Raw genomic sequence first — 19279 nt, forward strand, 5'->3', positions numbered from 1 at the left:
AAAGATAGTTCAGAGGGTCCTAACACAGACTAGTGAACCAGGAGGAAAGTACACCATGGAAGGGGAGGATGAGGAGGGAGAGAGGATGAGCAGGAGGAGGAGGAGGAGGAGCAGGAGGAGGAGTAGAGAGAAGAGGATGAGAGAGAAAGGAGGAGCAGAGAGAAGAGGAGCAGGAGGAGGAGTAGAGAAGAGGATGAGAAAGAGGCGGAGGAGAGGAGGAGAAGGAGGGAGAGTCCAGTATAGTACAGTATAGTAGAATACAGTAGAGTACAGTAGAGTACAGTACAGTAGAGATGAGATCTGGTGATAAGATGCCTGTTCTCACTCTACTGTACCCTGAGCTGTCTCTACTCCATCTCTCTCTATTTACACTCAATCTATCTGACACAAGAGTCACACCCAGATCACACATCTACTTGAAGCAGCATCATCTTTAGAGGTTTGAGAAGAGTTCACACTAAGGGAACCTGATCTGTCAATGATTCAGAGAAAAATCCACAAGCTTTCCTCTGTCAAGCTCTGAAGTCCATAAGAAGTCCATAAAGTATGTGACTGACGTGAAAGCCTTGGCCAGCCATCATGGAAACACTTCTCCTTTCACGACTATTAACTCATCACTTTATTTCACAACCTTTCCACCCGTTCTTTCACCTTAAGGATTAGCTATCATCTCATTCATGTCTTCAGAGGTTTGTATCTTTCTTCCCCTCTCTATCTGTTTGTAACAGGAGCCAGTGTTGGGTTGTGGTTTGTAAAAAAAAATGGATGGACAGAATTGTTTTAACTTACGGATAGGGCCTTCCTGGCATTGGTGTAGGGAGTGGATCTGGAAGAGAAGACAGGGATGATTTAAACAACAGGGGTAACAATTGTTACCAGACGTCTTCTCCATAGCTGCTAGAGCCATGCAGCCTAGCTCTGGCCCCAACCACGTTACCAGACGTCTTCTCCATAGCTGCTAGAGCCATTCGGCCTAGCTCTGGCCCCAACCACATATTACCAGACGTCTTCTCCATAGCTGCTAGAGCCATTCGGCCTAGCTCTGGCCCCAACCACATATTACCAGACGTCTTCTCCATAGCTGCTAGAGCCATGCGGCCTAGCTCTGGCCCCAACCACGTTACCAGACGTCTTCTCCATAGCTGCTAGAGCCATGCGGCCTAGCTCTGGCCCCAACCACATGCAGATCTACACTAAGCTCATGCTATCAAAGCAGAGAGTCAACTCTGACCTCTCTCCCAACTACTTTGAACATGCGTTGATTAGATAGACCAGACAGACAGCTTTAGATAATCACTCTAAATGCATGAAATTGCTTGGTTTGATTGATGGCATTAATAGCTGCTTCATTGGAGACTTCTAAACACTTCATAACAATCTCAAAGCCTCGTTCTACTAGTCTTACCAAACTTGACGAAGAGTACTCCTGTGGTGGAGACGGTGCCGTAGCTGTTAGTGGCCACACACTGGAAGTAGCCTGTGTCTGTAGTGTCCAGGTTACGGATGCGGAGGCGGGAACCGTAGGGCGTTTGTCGGTAGGAGATCCGGCGAGGCTCCTGGACCACGGGGGCGTCGTTCTTCAGCCAGCGCACCGTGGGAGTGGGGTTACCGGACACACGACACAGCAGCTCTGCTGTCTGGCCCAGAGACGTGGTGATGTTGTTCATAGGAGCCTCCAGACGCAAGAAGAGAGCTGGGATGTGAGGGGGTGGGAGAAAGACAATAAGATACAGACATTTTAATGGGAGCATTTAACAGGAGGGAAAGAGAGGGAGTGAGAGGGGGAAGAAAGAGAAAGAGAGGGAGTGAGAGGGGGAGAAAGAGAAAGAGTGAGAGGGGGAGAAAGAGAGTGAAAATTATTTTGTTTTTTACATGAACCAATACGAAAGTAGGTCTATTAAACGGAGGACAGGGCCAGTCTTCTCTTGGCAATGATTAGAACAACGATAGACAAAGAGACAGGGGATAATAGAGAGAAACATTTCAAATATATTAATCACAGTAACTACATTGGAATTATTTATGTGAGTGGACATCCAACTCTAGATCAAGACTATATAAATAACATAATGTGGTCTATAAAAATATATGAAAGTATAGACACTGAGTGTACAAAACATTAAGAACACCTGCTCTTTCCATGACATAGACTTGACCAGGTGAATTCAGGTGAAAGTTATGATCCCTTAATGATGTCACTTGTTAAATCCACTTCAATCAGTGTAGATGAAGGGGAGGAGACAGGTTAAAGAAGCCTTGAGACAATTGAGACATGGATTTTGTGTATGTGTGCCATTCAGAGGGTGAATGAACAAGACACAAGACTTAAGTGCCTTTGAACAGGGTATGGTAGCTGTGTTTTTAATGCTCAGTTTAATAACCGTTTCCCTTGTGTATCAAGAATGGCCTACCACCCAAATGACATCCAGCCCACTGGACAACTGTGGGAAGCATTGGAGGAATTGAGGCTGTTCTGAAGGCAAAGGGGGAGGGAAGGGGGGATGACGACTCAATGGTAGGAAGGTGTTCTTAATGTTTTGTACATTCAGTGTATAAGTCCCATAAAAATAATAGATGAAGATATTCCTTGGGGTCAGAACAGTACAACATATTTAGACAGGCATCGAGTATGAGAAGTGGGTGTTTATCCAGTAACCTTTACTAAGTACAGTGTACATCCTGAGACAAATCAGATCAACAGAGAACTGTTATGATGTGTAATCATTCAATTTATATGAAAGGATTAAGCAATAAACACATCCACTAATGGAATGGCCAGCTGAAAAGATGAATTATTATTTCTAAAAGTTCTAAGAGCTCAATCTGACCGTACTGAGAAGACATCCAAGGCTTCTACCACAACCTTGAGTTCAGTTATCTGGACCCTCCTCAAACAAGGTTTCAACTCTCCCACATTTCTATGGTTTAACTCCCCCTGAAGCTCCATTCTTTTTCCAACTCTGAATAACACTTCTCATAAATGACTCGTGTGTGTGTGTGTGTGTGTGTGTGTGTGTGTGTGTGTGTGTGTGTGTGTGTGTGTGTGTGTGTGTGTGTGTGTGTGTGTGTGTGTGTGTGTGTGTGTGTGTGCGCACAACAAACTCACTCCAACTGCCAGGTTGGAATCCTTCACAAGATATTTTGTGGTTGCCGCTGCGGTCACAAATGATCAGCCTTTTCACCATGTCTATGTGTGCATGTCTGTGTCTTCATGTCTGTGTCTTCATGTCTGTGTCTTCATGTCTGTGTGTGCATGTCTGTGTGTGCATGTCTGTGTGTTCATGTCTGTGTGTTCATGTCTGTGTGTTCATGTCTGTGTGTTCATGTCTGTGTCTTCATGTCTGTGTCTTCATGTCTGTGTGTTGCCAGAGGGGTTTTCAGGAGCACTAAAGTCATATAAAACCTTGGAAACTTCCCTCTCCTCTCCAGAAGTTGCCTGGTCTTACTGGTGGCTCAACATGAACAGGACAGCCCAACATTCTGCAGCGTGATACACAGCAAAACACTGGACCTGTTTGTGGGTGTGTAGCAAGGTTATTATAGTTTTGTGTTTTTATATTCGTTTTTATTTCTATTCGTTTTTGTTTGTTTTTAAATTCTGTTTAGTTTCTGTTAGTTTTCAGACCTGATTTGCTAGTTTTTATTTAGATGAACTTGTATAAATATATTTCATTTTCATATTTATATTATTTTGTTTCAGTTTTAGATTTATGGGCTAGGTTTCCATCCAATTGTGATGGATTTTTATGCAAATATTCTAAAATCAGTATAAATAAATACATGATGAGGTACGGATAAGATCCTTTTGATAATTGGCAACAGTCACCGATCATCATGTCTCCAGCATTCAAATAATACTCTTGATATTTATTAGATATTTGCATGAAGCACATCACTGTGCACTTAACCACCATAAGTTATGAAGTTATTAAATAAATGATGGCATTCATCATAACTTATTTAATCTGTCTAAAAACTCGTCATGCCTTTCCATGTCGTGGTGCTACAATGGAACATATCGTCGTGTGACTCCAAGCTTACTTCAACGTGATGGTTATTTTTGTGCATAACATTTGTGCATAAATACATTTCCACCGAAATTGTTGCATAATCTATTTCACAGACCAAAAGATTATCCACAAAATACGCTGTATCCACAATACAGCGTATTTTGTTTTGTCGACATTGGGAAATTTTACAGGTAAAAAATATGGGGGAAGGAAACTCTCGCGCCCATGTTCACATTATTCCAATGATTTTGAACTTTAGTAGTGCATGTAAGAAGAATCACGTTAGCTACCTAAAAAATTTTTTCACTGTTAGCTAGTGATAGCTAGTGTTAGTGATGCAGTATGCTTGGCCCACACAGACTCAGAGAGCCTATGGGAACTAAACTAGCGCCTCGCCAGGGACTCCCAGTGATGGAACACATTCCTGGCTCTGCTAGATTCCATAACTCAACAGACACACAACTCCAAAAGAAAAAATATTAATATCTGTGTGTTTGCATGTGTGTCTGTGTCTATTTGTATAATACAGATATACTGTAGCAATACATCTTGGGCTTCTATGAAGTATGTAGTGTGTAGGCCTATATTATTTTCAGTGTGTGAATTTTGAGTGTTCTATGAGGTCACATGACAGGAAGTCTCAGTGACCCAGGGGTGCAGAGCAGAGCTAGCTGATTTCTGTCCAACTACACACCTCAGAAAGCACTTCCTGCTCTGTGCAGTATTGGCTATAGGCATCAAGGTCAACCTTTTCAACAGGGAAGGAAAACACCAGACTGCTCTCTCCCTCTCCCTCTCTCTCTCTCTCTCTCTCATAACAAAATGTATTACTAATTATTTTAACGAATGCTGTAATACCTATGGCTGTGGCAGTCATGAAATTGTGTCACCAGGTGATTGTCAAGCAACTAACTGCCAGTCTCATGGTAATTGACTGTTAATTAACATAAACACATTTAGCATCTCCTGGCTTCTACACTGATGCAGACCTTTGAAACAAATCTACATTTGAAAAAAGTATAATACATCCATGTAATATAGCCTACACCATCACAATAAGTCCATTATTTATTTTAGACAGGTCTAAAGAAACACGATATGAAGAAAATGTAGTCTATTTCAGTAGAACAATACTCTGAGTTGTCCTTATGTTAGGCCCTGATCTGGCTATGCCATATGGCTGTGTGCTACACTAGTTCATTGAACAGATAAGATATGCTTAGAGTTCCAAGGCATTATATTACAGTATATTATAGAAAGGATATAATTTCCAAAAGATAAGGGAGTGCACACATGCGGCTATTCTGTGTTGAGCGGTTAACAAAGAAACAGGTCCTCCTATATGCTTAATGCTTAATAATTCCCTTCTCCCGGCTGCATGCCGAAGCTGTAACGCACGTCGTTGTAAGAATGGTCGGACCAAGATGCAGCGTGGGGTAGATTAATCATATTTATTAACCTGTTAGGGCTAGGGGGCAGTATTGACGCGGCTGGATAAAAAACGTACCCGATTTAATCTGGTTAATACTCCTGCCCAGTAATTACAATATGCATATAATTAGTGGCTTTGGATAGAAAACACTCCAAAGTTTCTAAAACTGTTTGAATGGTGTCTGTGAGTATAACAGAACTCAAATGGCAGGTCAAAACCTGAGAAGATTCTGTACAGGAAGTACCTTGTCTGACCATTTCTTCCCCTTCTTGATTATCTCTATCCATTACAAAGGATCTCTGCTGTTACGTGACACTTCCTATGGCTCACATGGGCTCTCAGAAGGCGGCAAAAAGCAGAATCGTGGCTTTGCAGGCTCTGGCTGAAACAAAGTAGCGCGTTTGGGTAGTGGCTGGTTACAGTACTGTGAGACTCAGGCTCGTGCCCGCGTCGACCGAAGGCTTTGTTTTCTTTCCTCTGTTTACCTAAAAGGAGATTCCCGGTCGGAATATTATCGCTTTTTTACGAGAAAAATGGCATAAAAATGGATTTTAAACAGCGGTTGACATGCTTCGAAGTACGGTAATGGAATATTTAGATTTTTTTTTGTCACGAATTGCGCCATGCTCGCGACCCTGATTTACCATTTCGGATAGTGTCTGGAACGCACGAACAAAACGCCGCTATTTGGATATAACGATGGATTATTTTGGACCAAACCAACATTTGTTATTGAAGTAGCAGTCCTGGGAGTGCATTCTGACGAAGACAACAAAGGTAATCAAACTTTTGTAATAGTAAATCTGATTTTGGTGAAGGCTAAACTTGCTGGGTGTCTAAATAGCTAGCCCGTGATGGCTGGGCTATGTACTTAGAATATTGCAAAATGTGCTTTCACCAAAAAGCTATTTTAAAATCGGACATATCGAGTGCATAGAGGAGTTCTGTATCTATAATTCTTAAAATAATTGTTATGTTTTTTGTGAAAGTTTATCGTGAGTAATTTAGTAAATTGTTAGTAAATTCCCCGGAAGTTTGCGGGGGGTATGCTAGTTCTGAACGTCACATGCTAATGTAAAAAGCTGGTTTTTGATATAAATATGAACTTGATTGAACAAAACATGCATGTATTGTATAACATAATGTCCTAGGGTTGTCATCTGATGAAGATCATCAAAGGTTAGTGCTGCATTTAGCTGTGGTTTGGGTTTTTGTGACATTATATGCTAGCTTGAAAAATGGGTGTCTGATTATTTCTGGCTGGGTACTCTGCTGACATAATCTAATGTTTTGCTTTCGTTGTAAAGCCTTTTTGAAATCGGACAGTGTGGTTAGATTAATGAGAGTCTTGTCTTTAAAATGCTGTAAAATAGTCATATGTTTGAGAAATTGAAGTAATAGTATTTCTAAGGTATTTGAAAATCGCGCCACGGGATTCAACTGGCTGTTGCGTAGGTGGGACGAATTCATCCCGCCTAGCCCAGAGAGGTTAATGATAACCAGCAACAAAACAAGAAAGAGAAACCAACGAATCGTAGGGCCTTGTAGGGCTCAACAGCAACAATACAAAAAACAAGATCCCACAAACAACAGGTGGGAAAAGGCTGCCTAAATATGATCCCCAATCAGAGACAACGATAGACAGCTGCCTCTGATTGGGAACCATACCAGGCCAACATAGAAATACAAAAAACTAGAGTACCCACCCTAGTCACACCCTGACCTAACCAAAATAGAGAATAAAAAGGCTCTCTATGGTCAGGGCGTGACAGAAGCACCTCTCACATGGCTCTCTGTCACCTGATCGGGTCTTTCTCACAGGCTACAAGTGAAGACAGACACATTGGGGACGCAACTGCGCACGATGTTATCCAATTCCGAGGCGCATATTGAAGATATTGGAAGAACTGTCCACATTTACTTTTCGTCAGCCAACAAGATGAGTAGGTCTAACGAACAGCAAAATGAACTCAGCATTCTTGACCGCAGATCAGCAGTTCCAAACGCTGCCAGAGACCCGGAATTCCACATGGGTTGTGCACGCAGGGTACACTAAATTAGAAGGGTTGCAGCCAAGGGGTGGGAAAGGTCTGTAAAGCCCACAGGGAGAGGAGTGAACAGGTATAGAAAACATACACATAGTTGCTAAAAAGAGCAAAATGAGACCATCTGTGAATAACTAGTTAACCTGTTAAGGACAGACTTTCCGCTAGCCAACAGCCAATGGCATCGCACGGCGCGAAATACAAAACCAACTAAAACACCACAAATCAATTTTCTCAAACAATCAACTATTTTACACCATTTTAAAGATAAGACTCTCGTTAATCTAACCACATTGTCCGATTTCAAAAAGGCTTTACAGCGAAAGCAAAACCTTAGATTATGTTAGGAGAGTACATAGACACAAATAATCACACAGCCATTTTCCAAGCAAGCATATATGTCACATAAACCCAAACCACAGCTAAATGCAGCACTAACCTTTGATGATCTTCATCAGATGACACTCCTAGGACATTATGTTATACAATACATGCATGTTTTGTTCAATCAAGTTCATATTTATGTCAAAAAACAGCTTTTTACATTAGCATGTGATGTTCAGAACTAGCATACCCACCGCAAACTTCCGGTGAATTTACTAAATTACTCATGATAAACGTTGACAAAATACATAACAATTATTTTAAGAATTATAGATACAGAACTCCTTTACGCAATCGCTATGTACAATTTTAAAATAGCTTTTCCGCGAAAGCACATTTTGCAATATTCTGAGTATATAGCTCGGCCATCACGGCTAGCTATTTTGACATCCGCCAACTTCGGGGTCACCTAAACTCAGAATTACTATTAGAAAAATTGGATTACCTTTGCTGTTCTTCGTCAGAATGCACTCCCAGGACTTCTACATCAACAACAAATGTTGTTTTGGTTCCAAATAATCCATAGTTATATCCAAATACCTCCGTTTTGTTCGTGCGTTCAGGTCACTATCCGAAGGGTAACGCGCGAGCGCATTTCGTGACCAAAAAATTCTAAATATTCCATTACCGTACTTAGAAGCATGTCAAACGCTGTTTAAAATAATTTTTATGCTATTTTTCTCGTAAAATAGCGATAATATTCCAACCGGGCAACGTTGTATTCATTCAAAGACTGAAAGAAACATGGAGTTCTCGTGACCGCGCATCTCCAGTCTCACTGTCCCCAGGCTGACCACTTACAAACTCTGCTCCTATACTTTGCCCAGAGACAGCAGACACCCCATTCCACTTTCTGGCGGCTTTAGAGAGCCAATGGAAGCCTTAGAAAGTGTCACGTTACAGCACAGATGCTGTAATGTCGATAGAGATGCTACAGAAGGACAACAAATTGTCAGACAGGGCACTTCCTGTATGGAATCTTCTCAGGTTTTGGCCTGCCATATGAGTTCTGTTAGATTCACAGACACCATTCAAACAGTTTTAGAAACTTTAGAGTGTTTTCTATCAAAATCTACTAATTATATGCATATTCTCGTTTCTGGGCAGGAGTAGTAACCAGATTAAATCGGGTACGTTTTTTATCCGGCCGTGAAAATACTGCCCCCTATCCCAAAGAAGTTAAGATACTCAGGTGAGAGAGTGGAGCCTTCCTCTCTTTCCTTCCTCCAACAACTCCCCAGATCAACTCGGTAGAACCGTCTTTCTTTCGGCGATGGTCTTAGTTTTGTCGACAAGACCGCTACTGACATGACCACCGCTTACAGCTGCCACTGAGAAACCAGGGGAGGCTGAAGTACTAACACTATTTGCTGATTACCTAGTAGAGGTGAAGAGCACACCTCCCTGTACTAATTGCTGATTGCCTAGTAGAGGTGAAGAGCACACCTCCCTGTACTAATTGCTGATTGCCTAGTAGAGGTGAAGAGCACCCCTCCCTGTACTAATTGCTGATTGCCTAGTAGAGGTGAAGAGCACACCTCCCTGTACTAATTGCTGATTGCCTAGCAGAGGTGAAGAGCACACCCCTCCCTGTACTAATTGCTGATTGCCTAGTAGAGGTGAAGAGCACACCTCCCTGTACTAATTGCTGATTGCCTAGTAGAGGTGAAGAGCACCCCTCCCTGTACTCATTGCTGATTGCCTAGTAGAGGTGAAGAGCACACCTCCCTGTACTAATTGCTGATTGCCTAGCAGAGGTGAAGAGCACACCTCCCTGTACTAATTGCTGATTGCCTAGCAGAGGTGAAGAGCACACCCCTCCCTGTACTAATTGCTGATTGCCTAGCAGAGGTGAAGAGCACACCTCCCTGTACTAATTGCTGATTGCCTAGCAGAGGGGAAGAGCACACGTCCCTGTACTAATTGCTGATTGCCTAGCAGAGGGGAAGAGCACACCTCCCTGTACTAATTGCTGATTGCCTAGCAGAGGTGAAGAGCACACCTCCCTGTACTAATTGCTGATTGCCTAGTAGAGGTGAAGAGCACACCTCCCTGTACTAATTGCTGATTGCCTAGTAGAGGTGAAGAGCACCCCTCCCTGTACTAATTGCTGATTGCCTAGTAGAGGTGAAGAGCACACCTCCCTGTACTAATTGCTGATTGCCTAGTAGAGGAGAAACCCCTCCCACTCCAATACAGCCACTGATTACCAAAACAAGTCACATATTGCCCTGCCCCTTGATCCTGGTTGATGTGTCAACAATCATCAGCAAGTTATGAGCAGTCAGCAGTTAACACACCAAGTAGGCTACTGGGAAGACAGGCAGCACCAAAGGTAGATGGCCATAGCTAGCAAAAACACAGTACTAGACAACAGATGACGACACAAATTACACTTATCACTCCTGAAATCAGGAGTCCTCTAGTTATAGAATGAAGCACCCACTACAATTCACATACCGCCCCAATAGATCCACAGATGACGCAATCTCTATTGCACTCCCCACTGCCCTTTCCCACCTGGACAAGAGGAACACCTATGTGAGAATACTGTTCATTGACTACAGCTCAGCGTTCAACACCATAGTGTCCTCAAAGCTCATCAATAAGCTAAGGACCCTGTGACTTAGACACCTCCCTCTGCAACTGGATCCTGGACTTCCTGGCGGGCCGCCCCCAAGTGGTAATGGTAGGGAACAATACATCTGCCACGCTGACCCTCAACACGGGGGCCCCTCAGAAGGGTTGGGCAGTATCTAGATTTTATTATCATCCTACTGTCCTTCTGTCATCCCTGGATTTATGGTATTAACGGCTTAATACACAAATGGGGCGCCAAAAAAAAACATTTTTGATGCCATTCCATTCGCTCCTTTCCAGACATTATTATGAGCCATCCTCCCCTCAGCAGCCTCCACTGATCCTGTTCCCTAATCACTTTATTCCTAGTTATATGTACATATCTCCCTCAATTACCTCGTACCCCTGCACATCGACTCGGTACTGGTACTCCGTGTATATAGCAACCTTATCATTACTCACTGACTAGGTACTGGGACCCCTTGTATATAACCAAGTTATCATTACTCACTGACTAGGTACTGGGACCCCTTGTATATAACCAAGTTATCATTACTCACTGACTAGGTACTGGGACCCCTTGTATATAACCAAGTTATCATTACTCACTGACTAGGTACTGGGACCCCTTGTATATAACCAAGTTATCATTACTCACTGACTAGGTACTGGGACCCCTTGTATATAACCAAGTTATCATTACTCATTGACTCAGTACTGGTACCCCTTGTATATAACCAAGTTATCATTACTCACTGTGTATTTATTATTACTTTAATTCCATGTTTTATTTTTCTATTATTTCTCTATTTTATTTCTCTGCATTGTTGGAAAGGGCCTGAAAGTAAACATTTCACTGTTAGTCTACACCTGTTGTTTATGAAGAATGTGAAGAAAAAAAAACATTATTTGACCTCTCTCCATACCCACTGCTCTCTGTACGAGAGAGGGAGGCCATGGAAAGGCATTCATGTATATAGCAATGCATGAAATGTGACTTTGAGGGCCACGTTAATGAAAGTACATTGTGCTGAGCCCTGAGTGGTCTCTAGAGGGGCAGGAGGGGCCGCGGACCCTACAGCTGGCTGTGTGTTGGACACACACACAACACACACACATTCCTCTCTCCAGGGGCGTAGGTTGTGTATGTATGTACACAAGTCAGAAGTTTACATACACTTTAGCCACATACATTTAAACTCAGTTTTTCACAATTCCTGACATTTAATCCCAGTAAAGATTCACTGTCTTAGGTCAGTTAGGATCACCACTTTATTTTAAGAATGTGAAATGTCAGAATAATAGTAGAGAGAATGATTTATTTCAGCTTTTATTTCTTTCATCACATTCCCAGTGGGTCAGAAGTTTACATACACTCAATTAGCATTTGGTAGCATTGCCTTTAAATTGTTTAACTTGGGTCTGTAAGGGTTGCGGAACTGGTGGCAGTGAAGTCAGACGCAGGAGAGCAGAAATAGGCAATAGCCGTTTAATGAGCAGTTTAATTTCAAAACCAACGGCAATAAAAGAAGAACCTACAAGGGTACAAAACCCAACGCGCACCAGTAACATAGTGCACAGCACTTACAAACAAACAATTCCACACAAGGACATGGGGGGAACAGAGGGTTAAATACACAACACGTAATGAGGGAAATGGAAACCAGGTGTGTAGGAAAACAAGACAAAAAAAATGGAAAATGAAAAGTGGATCGACGATGGCAAGAAGACAGGTGACGCCGACCGCTGAACACCGCCCGAACAAGGAGAGGAAACGACTTCGGTGGAAGTCGTGACAGGGTCAAATGTTTCGGGTAGCCTTCCACAAGCTTCCCACAATAAGTTGGGTGAATTTTAGCCCATTCCTACTGACAGAGCTGCTGCAACTGAGTCAGGTTTGTAGGCCTCCTTGCTCACACACACTTTTTTAGTTCTACCCACACATTTTCTATGGAATTGAGGTCAGGGCTTTGTGATGGCCACTCCAATAGCTTGACTTTGTTGTCCTTAAGCCATTTTGCCACAACTTTGGAAGTATGCTTTGGGTCATTGTCCATTTGGAAGATCCATTTGCGACCAAGCTTTAACTTCCTCTGAGATGTTGCTTCAATATATCCACCTAATTTTCCTTCCTCATGATGCCATCTATTTTGTGATGTGCACCAGTCCATCCTGCAGCAAAGCACCCCCACAACATGATGCTGCCACTCCCGTGCTTCACGGTTGGGATGGTGTTCTTCGGCTTGCAAGCTTCCCCCTTTTTCCTCCAAACATAACAATGGTCATTATGGCCAAACAGTTCTATTTTTCTTTCATCAGACCAGAGGACATTTCTTCAATAAGTACGATCTTTGTCCCCGTGTGCAGTTGCAAACCGTAGTGTGGCTTTTTTATGGCAGTTTTGGAGCAATGGCTTCTTCCCTGCTGAGCGGTCTTTCAGGTTATGTCGACATAGGACTAGTTTTACTGTGGATATAGATACTTTTGTACCTGTTTCCTCCAGCATCTTTACAAGGTCCTTTGCTGTTGTTCTAGAATTGATTTGCACTTCTCGCACCAAAGTACGTTCATCTCTGGGAGACAGAACGGGTCTCCTTCCTGAGCGGTATGGCAGCTGCGTGGTCCCATGGTGTTTATACTTGCGTACTAATGTTTGTACAGATGAATGTGGTACCTTCAGGCATTTGGAAATTGCTCCCAAGGATGAACCAGACTTGTGGAGGTCTACAATTTATTTTCTGAGGTCTTGGCTGATTTCTTTTGATTTTCCCATGATGTCAAGCAAAGAGGCACTGAGTTTGAAAGTACGCCTTGAAATACATCCACAGGTACACCTCCAATTGACTCAAATGATGTCAATTAACCTATCAGAAGCTTCTAAATCCATGACATAATTTTCTGGAATTTTCCAAGCTGTTTAAAGGCACAGTCATAGTGTATGTATACTTCTGACCCACTGGAATTGTGATACAGTGAATTATAAGTGAAATAATCTGTCTGTCAACAGTTGTTGGAAAAATTACTTGTGTCATGCACAAAGTAGATGTCCTAACCAACTTGCCAAAACTATAGTTTGTTAACAAGAAATTTGTGGAGGGCCGTACTGACTGATAGTAGTGTTTATGAACAGGACGGCCGTACTGACCAATAGTAGTGTTTATAAACAGGAGGGCCGTACTGACTGATAGTAGTGTTTATGAACAGGAGGGCCGTAGTGACTGATAGTAGTGTTTATGAACAGGAGGGCCGTAGTGACCGATAGTAGTGTTTATGAACAGGAGGGCCGTAGTGACGAATAGTATTGTTTATGAACAGGAGGGCCGTAGTGACAGTAATAATCAGGAGCTTTGTAATGACAGTAATAATCCAGGAGGGTTGTAATGACAGTAATAATCAGGAGGGTTGTAATGACAGTAATAATCAGGAGGGTTGTAATGACAGTAACAATCAGGAGGGTTGTAATGACAGTAATAATCAGGAGGGTTGTAATGACAGTAATAATCAGGAGGGTTGTAATGACAGTAATAACTAGGAGGGTTGTAATGATAGTAGTAATCAGGAGGGTTGTACTGACAGTAATAATCAGGAGGGTTGTAATGACAGTAATAATCAGGAGGGTTGTAATGTCAGTAATAATCAGGAGGGTTGTAATGACAGTAATAACTAGGAGGGTTGTAATGATAGTAGTAATCAGGAGGGTTGTACTGACAGTAATAATCAGGAGGGTTGTAATGACAGTAATAATCAGGAGGGTTGTAATGTCAGTAATAATCAGGAGGGTTGTAATGACAGTAATAATCAGGAGGGTTGTAATGACAGTAGTAATCAGGAGGGTTGTAATGACAGTAATAATCAGGAGGGTTGTAATGACAGTAATAATCAGGAGGGCCGTAGTGACAGTAATAATCAGGAGGGTTGTACTGACAGTAATAATCCAGGAGGGTTGTACTGACAGTAATAATCAGGAGCTTTGTAATGACAGTAATAATCAGGAGCTTTGTAATGACAGTAATAATCAGGAGCTTTGTAATGACAGTAACAATCAGGAGGGTTGTACTGACAGTAATAATCAGGAGGGTTGTAATGACAGTAATAATCAGGAGGGTTGTAATGACAGTAATAATCAGGAGCTTTGTAATGACAGTAACAATCAGGAGGGTTGTAATGACAGTAATAATCAGGAGGGTTGTAATGATAGTAGTAATCAGGAGGGTTGTAATGATGGTAGTAATCAGGAGGGTTGTAATGATGGTAGTAATCAGGAGGGTTGTAATGACAGTAATAATCAGGAGGGTTGTAATGACAGTAATAATCAGGAGCTTTGTAATGACAGTAATAATCAGGAGGGTTGTAATGATGGTAGTAATCAGGAGGGTTGTAATGATGGTAGTAATCAGGAGGGTTGTAATGACAGTAATAATCAGGAGGGTTGTACTGACAGTAATAATCAGGAGGGTTGTAATGACAGTAATAATCAGGAGGGTTGTAATGACAGTAATAATCAGGAGGGTTGTAATGACAGTAATAATCAGGAGCTTTGTAATGACAGCAATAATTGGGAGGGTTGTAATGACAGTAATAATCAGGAGGGTTGTAATGACAGTAATAATCAGGAGGGTTGTAATGACAGTAATAATCAGGAGCTTTGTAATGACATATGTCAGAGAGACATAAAACCTTAACTTTCTAACCTGCATTGGGTAGAGGGATGGGAGCTATGAATCACCTCTGACTTAACAAGGGGCCTGAGGGGGCCAATAGGGGCCACTGGCCACATGGTCCTCAGCTGCAAGGCTGAAACACACACATGTGGAATGGACCAGAGTGTGTCTACAGACCTCTGATCAGTTAGGACAGAAAGTGGTGTGATCATATGAGCTGGTTGATGAAAAGAGAGAAAGTCTACATCTCCATTATCCACCCTTCTTCCAAAGTGTACACTTGCACACTCCCCATCTTGGATTTAACAATTGTGGAAACTCCCTCCAGCTAAAGCTTAAACCAATGATGGGGAGTGTGCAAGTGCACACTTTGAGAGAAGTTTGGAGAATCAGGACACAGCCTCAGTTGCCCTAAAAAGCCTCAATGTCTGCCATACGGTCACTGAGATATAGCTTTACTGTCTGCCATACGGTCACTGAGATATAGCTTTACTGTCTGCCATACGGTCACTGAGATATAGCTTTACTGTCTGCCATACGGTCACTGAGATATAGCTTTACTGTCTGCCATACGGTCACTGAGATATAGCTTTACTGTCTGCCATACGGTCACTGAGATATAGCTTCACTGTCTGCCATACGGTCACTGAGATATAGCTTCACTGTCTGCCATACGGTCACTGAGATATAGCTTTACTGTCTGCCATACGGTCACTGAGATATAGCTTCACTGTCTGCCATACGGTCACTGAGATATAGCTTCACTGTCTGCCATACGGTCACTGAGATATAGCTTCACTGTCTGCCATACGGTCACTGAGATATAGCTTCACTGTCTGCCATACGGTCACTGAGATATAGCTTCACTGTCTGCCATACGGTCACTGAGATATAGCTTTACTGTCTGCCATACGGTCACTGAGATATAGCTTCACTGTCTGCCATACGGTCACTGAGATATAGCTTCACTGTCTGCCATACGGTCACTGAGATATAGCTTCACTGTCTGCCATACGGTCACTGAGATATAGCTTCACTGTCTGCCATACGGTCACTGAGATATAGCTTCACTGTCTGCCATACGGTCACTGAGATATAGCTTCACTGTCTGCCATACGGTCACTGAGATATAGCTGCACTGTCTGCCATACGGTCACTGAGATATAGCTTCACTGTCTGCCATACGGTCACTGAGATATAGCTTCACTGTCTGCCATACGGTCACTGAGATATAGCTTCACTGTCTGCCATACGGTCACTGAGATATAGCTTTACTGTCTGCCATACGGTCACTGAGATATAGCTTTACTGTCTGCCATACGGTCACTGAGATATAGCTTCACTGTCTGCCATACGGTCACTGAGATATAGCTTTACTGTCTGCCATACGGTCACTGAGATATAGCCTCACTGTCCGCACAAAGTGAGGACTATGTAGAAAAGGTTTGTCGAGATCGGTGTGGAAGAACTTGACTGGCCTGCACAAAGCCCTGACCTCAACCCCATCGAAAACCTTTGGGATGAATTGGCATGCCGACTGTGAACCAGACCTAATTACCCAACATCAGTGCCCGACCTCACTAATGCTCTAGTGGGTGAATGGATGAAAGTCCCCCCAGCAATGTTCCAACATCTAGTGTGAAGCCTTCCCAGCAAAGTGAAGGCTGTTATAGCAGCAAAGGGGGACCAACTCCATATTAATGCCCATGATTTTGGAATGAGATGTTCGACGAGCAGGTGTTCACATACTTTTGGTCATGTAGTTAATATTTTTCAATTCCCATAAAACTGTTTCAAAAAGAAATAAAAGAAATAACCAATGTCAGTGGAGAGCCAGTAGGAGGCACATTTCCTCTGGTCTAAAAAACGATTGGGGACATTGCCCTGTGATGGGTACCGTCTTTCGGATGGGACGTTAAACGGGTGTCCTGACTCTCTGTGGTTACTAAAGATCCCATGGCACTTATCGTAAGAGTAGGGGTGTTAACCCCGGTGTCCTGGCTAAATTCCCAATCTGGCTTTCATACCATCATGGTCACCTAATCATCCCCAGCTTCATCCCCCCTCCTCTTCCCTGTGACTATTCCCCAGGTCGTTGCTGTAAATCGGAATGTGTTTCTCGGAGAGAAAGAGAGAGATGGAGAGAAAGAGTGATAGAGAGAGAGAGAGACAGAGAGAGAGAGAGACAGAGAGAGACAGAGAGAAGAGAGAGAGAGACAGACAGAGAGAGAGAGAGCGACAGAGAGAGAGATGGAGAGGAGAGAGACCTCACTTGCTTGGGCAATGTTAACATTGGTTTCCCATGCCAGTAAAGCCCCTTGAATTGAATTGAGAGAGAGAGAGAGAGGAGAGAGAGAGAGAGAGAGAGAGAGAGAGAGAGAGAGAGAGAGAGAGAGAGGAGAGAGAGAGAGAGAGGGAGAGAGAGAGAGAGAGAGAGAGAGAGAATATGACGACAACCAGTGCTTTATTGCTCAACATAATCTATTTACAAAACAGTGAACAAATACTTCAAACTGTTTATGATAGAGGGGTTTGGGTTGTTTTGATCTGCCTCCATATGTTTTGTTTTGCTGTGCTCCATATGGCTACCTCCAGTCATTCACTGTAGCATTCTGAGTCTGGTGGAAATCACTAAAACACAAGTCACTGACTGCACAAACAGACGCTTTGTCTGACCTAACCTGTACAGCAGAGAAAGAGTCTGCATTCATTTGATCCCAACACAGTTTAACAATTCACAACTCTCATAGCGGACTAAATAAATATAACATGAGACTCTAGCTCTAGCATTTAAGTTTCCCTACTACTGTGACCAGCCAAAACTACATGGCTGCGATGTTAGGCTAACCGTGGCTAGTCCGGTGTCTATGTGCCAGGGCTATGCTATGTGAAGTGGTACCTCGTCTGCCAGTGATGTGTGACTCATATCTGAACATGTCTGATAGGATGAGCTCTCCACCACTCACAGACTCCACTCTCCTCTTCAGAGGTCAAGATCTCTCACAGTCAGGCACCATATAGAGAGCTGTCTAAGCACACACTCCTGAGATGACAGTTTGTGTGTGTGTGTGTGAATGTGTGAGAATGTGTGTGTGTGTGTGTGTGTGTGTGTGCGTGCGTGCGTGCGTGCGTGCGTGTGTGTGTGTGTGTGTGTGTGTAAACCTGTCTGTTTGTCTGTAAACTCACTCCTTCCCATGAGGCAAAATATTTGGGACCATGACAGAGGTCACAAAATGCCACATCCCAGTATACCACACTGATTGGCTGAAGTGGCTGAGGGGAAAATTACTTTTGGATGGGCCTGTCTGCACACTCCCCTGACTGCCTTAATTACAGATAATAGAGCTGGAAAAGAGGTGAGGAGGAGGAGAGAGGAGGAGAGAGGAGGAGAGAGGAGGAAAGCGATGTCCTGCCAATGTTTGTACAACAAGCCCATTCTTCCCCTAATTGTCTTGTGTGGAGTGTTGTAGTGATTGGCAACCCAATCCCTCTGAAACCAAAACCCAGCCTGGCTCATGACATTTCTTTAATATCACCAGATTGCTAAATTGTTCCCATCATCACCCCTCTCTTTATTACTGTGGCATTGTTTGGACCCGTGTCTGAGAGGGGGGAAAACACACACACACACACACACACACACACACACACACACACACACAGACAGACAGACAGACAGACAGACAGACAGACAGACAGACAGACAGACAGACAGACAGACAGACAGACAGACAGACAGACAGAGAGACAGACAGACAGACAGACAGACAGACAGAGAGACAGACAGACAGACAGACAGACAGACAGACAGACAGACAGACAGACAGACAGATGTACACAAACACCGTCACATGTCAAACCCACCCAAATCCCCCTGCTTCAACAGCATCCTACCTCTGTGTGTGCTACTGTTAGTGAGTCATGGGTTAATACAGTCTAATACTGCCATAGAAATTCTGCTGGCCTGGCCCGCACAGCAGCAGACAGGCTAGAAACCTGACCTGGAGCACAGCTAACATAACATGGGAGTGATGCTGAGCTGCCTGGCCCTGCTCTCCACTGTAGCCAGCTCTGGCAAAGGTGAAGCTCTGAATCCATATTATAAGCAAAAGAGCTGCTAAGAGTCTGTGTGTGTGTGTGTGTGTGTGTGTGTGTGTGTGTGTGTGT

At 43.2% G+C, this 19279-nt stretch overlaps 1 protein-coding gene across 1 annotated transcript in view; it reads right to left on the reverse strand.

Annotated features, from left to right (window-relative positions):
• Nucleotides 1-19279, reverse strand: part of LOC106594523 (inactive tyrosine-protein kinase transmembrane receptor ROR1) — a 253137-nt gene that overhangs the window by 59242 nt on the left and 174616 nt on the right. Inside the window, exons 3-4 of the mRNA XM_082957030.1 lie at nt 1406-1693; nt 790-826 (exon numbers count right to left, since the gene is read on the reverse strand). Coding sequence (XP_082813156.1) covers nt 790-826; nt 1406-1693 — 325 coding nt within the window. The remainder of the gene's footprint in view (nt 1-789; nt 827-1405; nt 1694-19279) is intronic.

This window comes from Salmo salar, chromosome 10 (assembly GCF_965601325.2).
Source record: "Salmo salar chromosome 10, fSalSal1, whole genome shotgun sequence".
Taxonomy (NCBI): domain Eukaryota; kingdom Metazoa; phylum Chordata; class Actinopteri; order Salmoniformes; family Salmonidae; genus Salmo; species Salmo salar.